The sequence below is a fragment of the Solea solea genome, chromosome 11 (assembly GCF_958295425.1).
Source record: "Solea solea chromosome 11, fSolSol10.1, whole genome shotgun sequence".
Lineage (NCBI taxonomy): Eukaryota > Metazoa > Chordata > Actinopteri > Pleuronectiformes > Soleidae > Solea > Solea solea.
The window spans coordinates 27176306-27189143 of record NC_081144.1 but is presented as its reverse complement, the minus strand read 5'-3'; the positions used below and the strand labels follow the sequence as shown (position 1 = coordinate 27189143).

Genomic DNA, 12838 nt, shown 5'->3' with positions numbered 1-12838 from the left:
TAAAGCTGTAGGAAATGGATGGATGGACAAACATTCATGGCTAAAGGCTAACCTACGAGTCCAAGATGAATGTGCATCACAGCGTTGTTCTTTTTAATCTCTGACTTCATGTGTTTCTTGTGTTGCCACAGCCCATAAAACCCCACATGTGTTGCAGAGTGACAGAGTCCCACTGTGACGCCCTCAGGTGATAATCATTTACTGGAAGAAGTGACTTTTTGTGTTACAAATGAAAAACAAAGCAGTCTTCAAACACGACACTGTAGAGTTTGTGTGAACGGTAGACGGAGACTGACTCACCTGTGAGTGTGTCTTGCTGATGTGGTACTTCACGCCGCTCTCTGAACTAAACTCCTTCTGACACAGCAGACAGGTGTACTTCCCCAGTTCTCCACCACCCTGCAAAACACACACACACACACACACACACACACACAGAGAAAACAGATCTGTTTATTATACTATTGACATTCACACTGTAGTTTTCCTGTCTGGGCTAAATCTCAAAACATGACAAACATTATTTTATCTTTTCAACCTATGGTTCTCGAACTGGGCTCCCTGTGCTGGCACTACCAGAGTCTGTGATCAGAGTGGAGCTGTGACCTTTGACCTGAGTCTGTAGAAAATGAAAACAATTATAATAAACTCAATAATAACCATTTTATCGCGCTCCATTTTAATTTAATCTTACCATAGCAGTGTGTGAAGTATATGTGAGGAAGAGGAGGATGATGAGAGCAAATGATCTTATTAGGAATAAATCTGCCTCCTGTGTGAAGTCTGTAGCTGACTTTGCTCAGACTATTTACACCACGAGTACATTGTTTTAATGTTGTTACTTCAAGAGCTCTATATTTTCTCTGGAGAGTTTTTCTTAGTGATGGGCAGATGAAGCTTCATGAAGCATTGAAGCCTTTCATCCAATGGGTTCACTCCAGCGCAAAGCTTCTTGAAGCTTCTTTTGCTCTAGTAGGACATCTACTGGACGCAAAAATATCAGTTGGCATGAATTTGAAGTGTGTGGCATTTTGCAGAAAGCCTCTGAATAAAACTGTCAGCAAAATAAAGAAGTATGCAAAACATGTATATTGTAGTGATGGCAGTATACTGTGTATATATATATATGTTCTGGCAGTATGGAAAATTATTATTTGGAAATGATGAAAATGGAAATGATGATTTACAGTGAGGTGAGGGTGGTTGGGGTTGGGGTATGGACAATGATTGTGCTTTTGTCACGTTGAGGTATGGCCAGTGATTATGGTTTGGGGACACATCATTGGTTTTTATTTAAAAACAACAGTTTCTCCACTGTGGCAGGTCTTAGGCGATTTCTTTTTTTTGACAATAATTTCTCATGCTTTGGAAAATACCCACTCACAGGACACAGGTGAGGCAGGCGTACACAAGAATGCCACTGCTAACTTATATAAATGGGGATAGACATATTTCTGTCTCTCCCAGTGTTGAAGGGGGTCCTCCAGCCTTCCAATATTTGGCTCCATCATGTCGCGTTGGACCTCAATATTTGCGTCTGCTATCATGTTTTATTATTATTATTTATTATCTCTACCTCTCTCCAAACTATCTCTAACTCTATCCAAACTCTCACTGACCGCAACTCTCCATCAAACACCCACATTTTGAATGGAGCCTGAGGGGTTTCTATCGCTGTCAAAACTCACAACAAAATCCGAACCACTTTCTGAATCAGCCATGTGGTACAGCCGGGCAGTGAGGCTTCGGACGTCATCATTTTCAGCTCCTCCCCTAAATGAAGCAAGCGATATGCTCATCGTGGAAACGCCCCCTCCGCTATTCGGCACACGCTTCGAAGCCTCGATACGGACCGCCACGTCAATATTTTTCATATACTTTGATGACTGTCATTATTACTTCCTCTTTAGTCTTATTATTATCTAATGTGTTCATTTTCACACATTAATATTTACCTGGCTGCAGTTGGCGAGATGAGCTTTAAGTCCTGACACACTGGAATATACAGCTTCACAGTTCTGAGACAAAACAGAAACAAAGAGGAAAAAATGTCAAAAAGAAGGGGCACAATATATTAATAAAAACACATATACAACGAAGGCTGGGCAATATGGCTTATAAAGGTCTGTTGTGTAGGACTAGATGTTGCTATCCCTCAAATGAAATAAATGAAAACAAATAAATAAACACAGGACCGATGGCACTCTGTGGGATGGTCAATTGAGTGATGGCATCCATTGGGTTGTCAAGTGGGCGCCCTCCTTCTTTGGTGTTTTGCTGATAGCCCACAACACCTCCAGAGGGTCCAGCAGTGACTCCCAGCGTCCCAGGTTCACTCCCTAGATGCCATCAACTCATTTGAAGGCCCAGGCAGAGTCCTTCCTCTTCATCCACAGCCACTGGCTGCCCTTCTCAGCAGCCCTGGAGATGTCTTTTACTGCCTGAAGATGGGCCTTCCCTGGCACTCCAAACTCCCTGAGTAGCCTGGATGTTGAGGTGGCTACCAACCCTCTGCAGCCTACTTCCACTGGGTGTACCTTCGGTTTCCAGCCTTGTTGTTGAGCGTCGGCTGCAAGTTCAGCGTACCTCAGCTTCTTGCATTCGTAGGCCTCCTCCACTGCACTCTCCCAGGGCACCATGAGCTCGATGATGTACACTAGCTTGAGTGAGGCTGACCACAGAACAAGGTCCGGTCACAAGTTGGTGGATGCGATCTCAGCTGGGAAGCAGAGCTTCGTGCTCAAGTCTGCCAACAGCTTCCAGTCCCGTGCTCTGCCCAACTGCCCAGTGTCTGGTCTTATGTTGGTGAGGCTTGATTGCCCCTCGCCCTCCCAGACGAATGGTGTTGATCACCAACAGGAAGGGCGTTCACGCTTGTTCAATGACTTTCCATTACTGCTGCAGGACACTTTAGCACATGGTTGTGCTGCCAGGTGTAGCGGCCTTGGGTGAGGCGGGTCTCGCATCCCACCAAGATGTGTTTCAGTATTGCTGGACTTGGACATAGAGGGCATGTGGGGTCTTTGCCATACCACTGGCTTAGGTTTGCATGAGAAGGCAGGACATCATAGGCAACCCTGATGGTAAAGCTTGCCTTGAATGCCTCCATCTCCCACAGCTCTTTCCAGGAGATCTTCCACTTCTCCACTCCTTCCCATGCCATCCACTGCCCCTGTTTTGCCTGCGCCACTGCTTGTGCGCACCTTCCCGCTTCCTCTTCCCAACGTACCTCTTGGACCACCAGCTTGGGTCCCTCAGATGGAGTGGCCTTGTTCCACACTGGTGTACTGGCCCCGAGGCAAAGACCACTCCTCCCTTCCTGCACGATGTCCCTGTGTCTGAGTGTTGCCTTTGCCTGCTCAGTTGCAGCCAATGGGGTCCACTTCCTCCCGGTGGCCAGGATGGGGGCGGTTTGGGCTACAAATGGATCTGTTGAGTCCAGTAGCATCATCTCCAGTCTGACTTTGGCGCACTTGTACTCCTCTGCCAGACTGGAAATGGGCAGGTGTAGCATCCCTTTACCATAGAGCCCAATGCAGCTGAAGCACCTGGGCAGACCAAGCCACTTTCTTACGTATGAGCTGACCAGTCTCCAGCTTTTCCACCTTTGAGAGCGGGACCTCATAGAGGCTAAGTGGCCACAGGAGACGTGGAAGTAGTCCGTACTGCATACACCAGAGCTTCAGCTTGCCAGGAAGCAGGGTTCTGTCGATGTTTTCCAGGCCGCTGGCTACCTCCTTCCTGAGCTGCTCTATTTGCTCTTTGTCTTTGAGGGAGGCATCATACCAATGACCTAGACTCTTCACAGGCTTCTCGGAGACCGTTGGAATGGGTTCCTCACAATGTGAAAGCAGTGGTCTGACGGTTTCCCCTTGACGATTGAGATGCTTCTGGACTTGCTCGGCTTGATCTTCATGCTATGTTTTCCTGGAGATTCCCAAGTAGCCGTACAGTGCAAGCCTTGGTCGTGGTGAGTGTGTGGTCGTCCATGTAGGCTCTGACCGGTGGCAACCGTAGCCCAGGCCTTATCCACTGTTCGCCAACCACCCATTGAGAGGCCCGAATGATGACCTCAATGGCAAGAGTGAAGGCCAGTGGGGAGATGGTGCAGCCGGCCATGACTCCCACTTCCAGGTGTTGCCAGGACGTCCTGGAAGTAGGCCTTGACAAGGGATGTGAGAGCTGCTGGGACCCTGAAGTAGTCAAAGGCTGTCCACAGGAGGTTGTGAGGGACTGAACCAAAAGTGTTCGTGAGATCCAGGAACACCACATGGAGATCTGTGCCCTCCTTTTGGCGACCTGGATCTGATGCCAAATGGCACAAATGGCATGCTCCACACAACCGGAGAAGATATCAGTATAATGGATATTAGTAGGCTATATCCTATTATAGGATATATATGGGGATATAAAGCTGCACAAATTATTCTCGAACATCTCAAAAGAAATTATTCTTTTGAGATGTTTGCACTTCTCAAAGGATAGTATAAAGTATATATCATATCTAATATACAATATTTAGTATATTTCACAAATGTATTCAATATAATAAATATGATGATTGTCAATACAACAGCCTTCAAAAGCAGGAAAAGTCATCAGGATATGACGATATCCAACACCTGAGACCATACATTGTCTCCTGTCACAATACAAATATAATATCAATATAAAAATACATTCTCAGCAAACTGTGACACAGTGAGGAGTCAGTGGTTGTTCTTACTTCATTGGTGCAGCAGATGAAACCCTTCTCTTTGACTTGGTTCTTCCAGGTCTCCAGGAGCTCTGGGCTAAAGTTGGGGAGGCCGGGTCGTGTGTAGTTTAACTGTACACAAGTTAGCATCTATATCATTATATAACATTAGTAACATCACATGTATCTTTGCGTGTGAGCTCTCGTCTCAGTTCTGTGTCACATTGTAAATCGTGACTTTTTAGCCATGGCTCACGCTAATGCCCGCAACTTATTGCCCACTGTCATGTTTCAGCTCGGCCACACCTATGGATATGCAATTGGAAACGATGACACTGATGAAAATCTACAGCTGATAATATTCATCCCTTTTTTCCACGTTCACCCTCCGAGATTGACTCAAATGATTTAACACACAGGAAGTTTGTTTTTGTATAATTATTCTCCCTGCTCCTCTCTCTTACTTTGACTTAGACGACAGTGTGGCTCCATTGCTTTGCTTGTGCTGCGTGTGTCTCATTTATATAGAACTGACCACTCAAAGCTGCTTTACACTGCACCCATTCATCTATGTGCCAGTGCATTTCCTATCACACGTCTTTTAAACACAGGCACAGCCATCATAACACAGGAGTAACATGGGGTTAAGTGTCTTGCCCAAGGACACATGGGTATGTAGACTAGTAAAGCCAGGAATAGAACCCACAACCTTCCTGGTGACTCACTCCTCCACTAAACTACTGTTGCCCTACTAGTGGCAACATGATGAAATGATGTTTCTGCTCAGACAGTGCAGAGCTGAACGGTAAGAATAAATATCTAACTGTGATTACTGTGTTTGATTCACGGTATTTTTTACATGATTATTCCTGACGTGGGCCAGTCAGGCTGCAGGTGGAGCACATTAATACATCTTGGCCAATATCTGATAATACATTTTAAAGCCAATATTGGCCGATACCGAGGTCATGCTGATAATATGGTGCATCCCCATTATTGACACATAGTGTCCAGAGTGCTCACCCTCTTGCTGTCAGGCACCAGGTCGTCTTTTATGCGTCTCTTGGTGCCCCAGTCTTTGGCCAGCTCGTCCTCTGCGATCTCCTGCAGGTGGAAAACTGCCACCTGGGCTGAGCGGCGCCTCACTCTGCCACTTGGGGTCCGCTCAAAGTCCTCCCCCTGGCTCTCATTCCGCACTGCTTTGTCAGCGACTGACTCCCTCTCTTTTTCTTTCCCCCTCTCTTTCTGCCTGGTTTCTCTTTGCTTCTCTTTGGGGTCTTTGGAGGGAGATTTCTTCTGCCAGTCCATCTTCTCAGGCTGGTTTTGCTCCTTCTTGCCTCCTGCTGGAGACTCCTCTGACAGCACCTGTAGGAGCAGTGTAGAGGCACACTTCTTTAACCTTCCTGCAATGTTCAATTTAATCTGCTTTAACAACTTTCCTGAAACATAAACCCTGTGTTTTTCTTCTGATTTGACTTGAGACACAAACAACAACCAAAACTAACCCCCCCTCTTCTGAAGCTAACTCCGCCCCAATGCCTGGTTTGCCAAGAAGTGGGCTGAGAGCTGAGTGGGGGATTTGGGGGTCATTGAAGGGGGTGTGGTCTGGTAGTGAAATCTGATACCGAGTTGCAAGTGAGAGAAAGGTGACAAATGGTGTGTTTCCACCGGCTCTACTCGCCTCGCCTCGGCATGGTTAAGTTGCGTTTCCACTAGCATAGTACCTGGTTTTTAGTACCTGCTCTGGCGAGGTTCCAACGAGCTCAATAGGAACTATGGGTGACTGCCAGCTACTGAGTGAGACATCCGACACAGAAATCAAGCCGAACAATGCCGGACTGTAGATCAGTTAAAACTACTTAACAATCCTTAAAATGTGGGTTCATCTCCAACAACTACCAGGGAAATTACTAAAATCTCAATATGTAACAGAGGAGTCTGGTCACACTAGACCACACATGATTTGTATTGATATAAGAACACTGGTCACACTAGACCACACACTCCATGAACACCATGAGAAAATGAAATCCACTTCCACATGAACCACTGTTTTCTCACCCTTTCTTTGCCGGTGTTGTTGTTGCTGTCAGTTGTATTGTCCTTGTTGTTGCTGCTGTTGTTGTTATTGGTGGCAGCTGTGGCAGTGATGGTTGCTGAGTGTTCAGCACGTATATGGTAGTCTCTGCCGGCTGTGGAGTGGTAGGTTTTTCCACAGTGCTGACACAGAAACACAGGCTTCTCGTCATCAGAAAACTCCCCTCCACAGCGCTTCTGGTGGTACTGGTAACCCGTCAGACTGGAGAAATGGGCCGAGCAACCCTGTATATGTGTGTGTGTGCGTTCAAGGTCAGTGACAGAAATGGAAAACAGAATAAAAACATGTATGCAGCCTATATCAAAGACAACACTTGTTGTTATTGCGTCATCAACATGCTGCACATGCAGCACAGATTTTGGAACCGCGCACAAAGAACGCGTTGGGTGTGCGAGGACAGCGCAGGAGCAAACTGAATTTCCACCTCAACATTTACTGTACTCAAGTATCAAAAGTCATTTTCTGATATAAAATCTACTTAAGTATTAGAAGAGAAAGTATTTAAATAAAGTGAGCAATTACAATTTGAATATGACATTTATTGTGGCTTCTAAATAATAAAAGCATAATAATAAGTACAGGCGAACAACTTCAAACAATGAACCTCATGAATGGTGACAAACTCTCTCTCTCTGTCAACTTCCCTGTGTCTGCTTGTATTTTTGTGGAGCTTCTCCACGTCACACTGTGTTTTAATTCAACTTGGATTATCTGCGTGAGCTCGCTAGCTCACCATTTGGCCGCTCAGCTGTCAGCTGAGAGCTGAAACAGCTGAGCGCTGAAACCCAGCGTCCAGAGTGTACAACAGAACCCCGGAGACCAGAGCCTCGGTGTCGGATACAGTAAACAACGAGCCGCTGGTGTCTTTTAAGTTCACTTGGAGCTGAAATCTGTGGCTAACAGCTGGTGCCGCTAAAAACAACTAGCGACAACAAACAGGCATTGCGTCACTAACTCAGCTTTTATTTTGTAGTAACGAGTAATGAAGATGGTTAAAGGAAATGTATCAGAGTAAAAGTAAAAGTCGTCAGAAATGTAAATAACAAAGTAAAGTACAGATGTGTGAAAATTCTACATAAGTACAGAAAAGAAGTATTTGTACTTTGTTACATTACAACACTGGCTAGAGTATACCACGGCCTTAAGACAGCAATAAACCAACAACTCCTGTGTCCTGCAAAAATAAATCATACTTTTGTGAGTGTTTTACAAACATCAGTGAACATATTAGAGACTGTAGACCACAGCTGATGTAGATTTGATGAGTTGAGACTTTTGTTACGAGGCTAGAATCAGTTTTTTCAGTTATTTCGCTCACGCTTGACCCCGTTTGCTCTTTGGTAAACCAGCAAACCAAAGCAGTCAATGTGTTTAACACTCTGAACTCTCCCTTATCCCTCATCATGAAACAATGAGTGCATTTGGTTATTATTGTGTGGGTTGTCTTAAGAAAACATGAGGAAGCTGCTCATTCTTCAGTGAGTGACGACGTCACTGTATAGGCTCTAGTTTTCACAGCGCTCTCTCTCCACACTCTCTGCCGTTTCCACTCCAGGGTGAGTAATGGGAAGCAGAGTGTTGATGTGGTTTTGGGCAACATGTCAACAACGGGGCATAAAGGAGAAAGGATGGAAGGAGGGAAGTAGAAGGAGGCAGAGACAGGAGAAAAGGAGAAAGTGGCTCGTGAGGAGAGAGGGAAACGTGTCATTAGAAGTTGGATAAATACAAATGAATGACAGAGGTGGAGAAGGAGAGGAAAAGAGGACTGTGCATACCTCACTAGGACATTTGATTCGTCCCATCTGTTTGAGAACTCGACGCAGCCTCTCTCTCTCCTCATGCTCGTCGCCCGTCGTCTGGCCTTCACTCCCCGACGGCTGAGGAAAACAAAAACAGTGTTGAAATTCATATGTGTGTCCCACCAACACAATCATCACAAATACCTACGGCTGCAACTATTACTCCATTATTAACTGATAACTGAATTCAACATTTATTTTGATCATCTGGTTTCTTTGCACCATAAAACAAGGAAACTGATTCATTTTGGTTTTTGGAAAATCAGTTTGAGCTTTGGTAAACAATCCTTTATCAACCAAACAAGCAGATTATAATTTTAGAAAATGATGGTGAGTAGCATATATGACCATTCAAAATGCCTGTTTTCATCTTCATTGTGTTAGGAAGATCGATTCACTGCAATACGTTTATGACAACTGTCTAACTCATGTTTTCACTGGAGTGTTGGCTTGTGGTGCCAAAAAAACAGCCAAGACCAGAACAACAGATGGTGCCAGTGAGGAGGAAGATGAGGATGAGGAGACAGTCTGGATCTAGGATTCCCAGTGGAGAGACATTCATGTGTTTTCTAATGTGTTTTCAAACAGAGGAAAAAGAGAAAGGCAGATGCAACCAGAGCTTTCTGCAAAGTTTTAGGAGGAGATGAGATACACCTTCATTTATACACTCAGAGAATAACATTTGCATTTAAAGGTACAAGATTTATTGTTACATGTAATAACATAATAACCACCTGCCTACAGGGATATTGATAGATACACGTCCTGCATCACTGACACATTCAAATGTAACCCTGAGTGTTGTGTTCAGACCGCAGCGTTAATACCTGTACTGTCACTTTAAGAGTCCAAGTCATTCAGCTTCTCTCAGCTTGAGCCTGACGAGCTGAGAGGAGGTAATGTATTCGTCTGTCTGTCATCTATGAACATTTATTTGGGTTTTTGGATAATGCCAACCTTGTTTTATACATGTACAAATGTTAGTTTCTAGGTTGTGAGCATGCAGTTAATGTGTCAATATAAACCTTATAAAGACACTTTTAACTGGCTTTAAATTAGACATGTTTCCATGTGCTTGTCTACAGGGTTTCTGTCTGTTGATCTGCTGACAGGAGCTTGAGACTCGTGTGCTGTGTGGAGGAGACTGTTACAGAGCCTTATGTGTGGAATTCATCTGGCATAGTGTTTACATGTGTTTACACTGGTTGCTTTGCATGTAGAAGGAATTCATGTTTTCAAACACATTTAACATTTTATAATTTATTTAATTCATTTTCACATTTTTATTGAAGTATTTAAATAAGTAAGTATTTTTGCTGTTAAATACTAAAAGTTGTAGCAGTCATGTATGTATGAGCAGTTGGAGTCTGACTAGCTGAGGGGAGGAGTTTGAGACTCGTGTGCTGTGTGGAGGAGACTGCATGTTACAGAGCCTTGTACAGACACATCCACCATCCTGCCTTCATTAAAGACACACCAGTAGCTGGTGGTTGTCCGGGTCCCCCTCATTCAGCACAACATAAAACACAACATAGAACACAACATAGAATACAACATAGAACACAACATAGAGCACAACATAGAAGAAAACATAGAACACAACATAGAACACAACACAGAACACAACACAGAACACAACATAGAACACAACATAGAACACAACATAGAACACAACACAGAACACAACACAGAACACAACATAGAACACAACACAGAACACAACATAGAGCACAACATAGAACACAACACAGAACACAACATAGAACACAACATAGAACACAACATAGAACACAACATAGAAGAAAACATAGAACACAACATAGAGCACAACATAGAACAAAACATAGAACACAACATAGAACACAACATAGAAGACAACATAGAACACAACATAGAACACAACATAGCAGACAACATAGAACACAACATAGAAGACAACATAGAACACAACATAGAGCACAACATAGAACACAACATAGAACACAACATAGAACACAACATAGAAGACAACATAGAACACAACATAGAGCACAACATAGAAGAGAACATAGAACACAACATAGAGCACAACATAGAACAAAACATAGAACACAACATAAAACACAACATAGAACACAACTTAGAAGACAACATAGAACACAACATAGAAGACAACATAGAACACAACATAGAGCACAACATAGAACACAACATAGAACACAACATAGCAGACAACATAGAACACAACATAGAAGACAACATAGAACACAACATAGAACACAACATAGAGCACAACATAGAACACAACATAGAACAAAACATAGAACACAACATAGAAGACAACATAGAACACAACATAGAACACACCATAGAACACAACATAGAAGACAACATAGAACACAACACATAACACAACATAGAGCACAACATAGAAGACAACATAGAAGACAACATAGAACACAACATAGAAGAGAACATAGAACACAACATAGAACACAACATAGAAGAGAACATAGAACACAACATAGAAGAGAACATAGAACACAACATAGAACACAACATAGAAGAGAACATAGAAGAGAACATAGAACACAACATAGAAGAGAACATAGAACACAACATAGAACACAACATAGAAGAGAACATAGAACAAAACATAGAATACAACATAGAACACAACATAGAGCACAACATAGAACACATCATAGAACAAAACATAGAACACAACATAGAACACAACATAGAACACAACATAGAGCACAACATAGAGCACAACATAGAACACAACATAGAGCACAACATAGAACACAACATAGAACAGAAGTGCGTTCAACCAGATAAGAAACTGTTAAAGACAATGCACGCCTGTTACAGACGCATCAAATCTGCAGTCCATACCTTATTTTACCTCCTAGTTTCCTCAACATACAGTATGTTTCATTGTGGCGGCCAGTTGAACACGACACATGATGGACTAACTAGTGAGGAGTCAGAGACAATGTCTCTGTTTGAGCCTCTATGTCTCTCCTGGTCCCAGAGCACTCACACACACACACACACATACAGACATTTGTACAGTACGACTTAAAAACACGCACTAACTCATCTTTACAACAACAACAATCATAATATGTAGTGAAGATTCTCCACTTATAGTGTGCATGAAATCCTGTGTCTCTTTCACACACATAAACCGTCAACTTCACTCCTCTCACCCATCATCACTTCCTTTCATCATGGCCTTCAAAATAAGAGGCTTTGGCTTTTTGCTCATTTAACTAACTATCATCAAATGAGTTTGTATTTCATATATTATTTTCAATGTTGTATAAATCTCTGTGTGTGTGTTTTAAATCTCCTTGGTCTGGGTGCTTCATTAAATAAAAGTGTCTAACACCTCAGAAAATATGGCAGCATCACAATCACTTCAGCGGAATCAAGGTCAGTCTCAGTGGGCGACCTCTGTCCTTCTGTAAGCATGCTGGGTTTTCCCACACTGCACTGGGGCCAGGCCATGTGACCATGTGCACTTACAAGTCACATTACAACAGTAGATAATCTGGACTAGCTCACAGAGACGTGAATCACTCACAGAAACAATATTTGCACTTTAGACAAAACCGAACTGTAAAAAACTGAACCGTTCAATACAAAAGCCACTGCAATATTCCCATACATTAAATCTGTATATACTGTATATTCTCCATAAATAGATTTATATGTGACAGCTTTTATCCTCACGTTCATGAACACAGTCACGATAGGAACGACACGTCACGCAATGTTAGGGAACCATATATCTGACTAACAGCACAGCTAACAGCACTGACTTCAGGTGGACTAACTCCTGCCTATTGCCCTAAACCACAGGAGATCCTTCACCATGAACTCTGTGACGACCCCGTGGCATTCCTGCATTCTTTCTGCTGTCATCTTCATTTCGTCTGCAATGTGGGCGGAGCTGTGGTAGCTGCTGTTTGGTTCGTGCCGCCTACAGGATTAACGTAACATAAATAAACTGAACGTCGCAGAAACCAAACCGGGTGCCGCTGCAGTCTTTAGCGCTAGCCGGGCTGCTAACTTTGTTATAGCAATCAAACACGCTGCACTCTGGGCACCAAGTGTTTGGAGATAAGTACAAATAACAGGCCCGTTTGTCCAGAATCTTAACGGTACCGACCCAATTAGGAACTGGTACCAAAAAGTACTGGTCCAAAAAGCTACAAAACAAATTCAACTGGCTGAATTTATTTTGCTCTCTGTGTT

General features: G+C 43.3%; 1 protein-coding gene across 5 annotated transcripts in view; it reads right to left on the bottom strand.

The window, feature by feature from the left end:
* znf512b (zinc finger protein 512B) overlaps nucleotides 1-12838 on the bottom strand; it is a 54565-nt gene that overhangs the window by 4296 nt on the left and 37431 nt on the right. For all 5 annotated transcript variants that reach the window (XM_058642639.1, XM_058642638.1, XM_058642637.1 and 2 more), the window contains 6 exons: nucleotides 8570-8671; nucleotides 6758-7018; nucleotides 5720-6061; nucleotides 4727-4828; nucleotides 1956-2018; nucleotides 301-399 (listed from right to left, as the gene is read on the bottom strand). In XM_058642639.1, the coding sequence (XP_058498622.1) occupies nucleotides 301-399; nucleotides 1956-2018; nucleotides 4727-4828; nucleotides 5720-6061; nucleotides 6758-7018; nucleotides 8570-8671 (969 nt within the window). The remainder of the gene's footprint in view (nucleotides 1-300; nucleotides 400-1955; nucleotides 2019-4726; nucleotides 4829-5719; nucleotides 6062-6757; nucleotides 7019-8569; nucleotides 8672-12838) is intronic.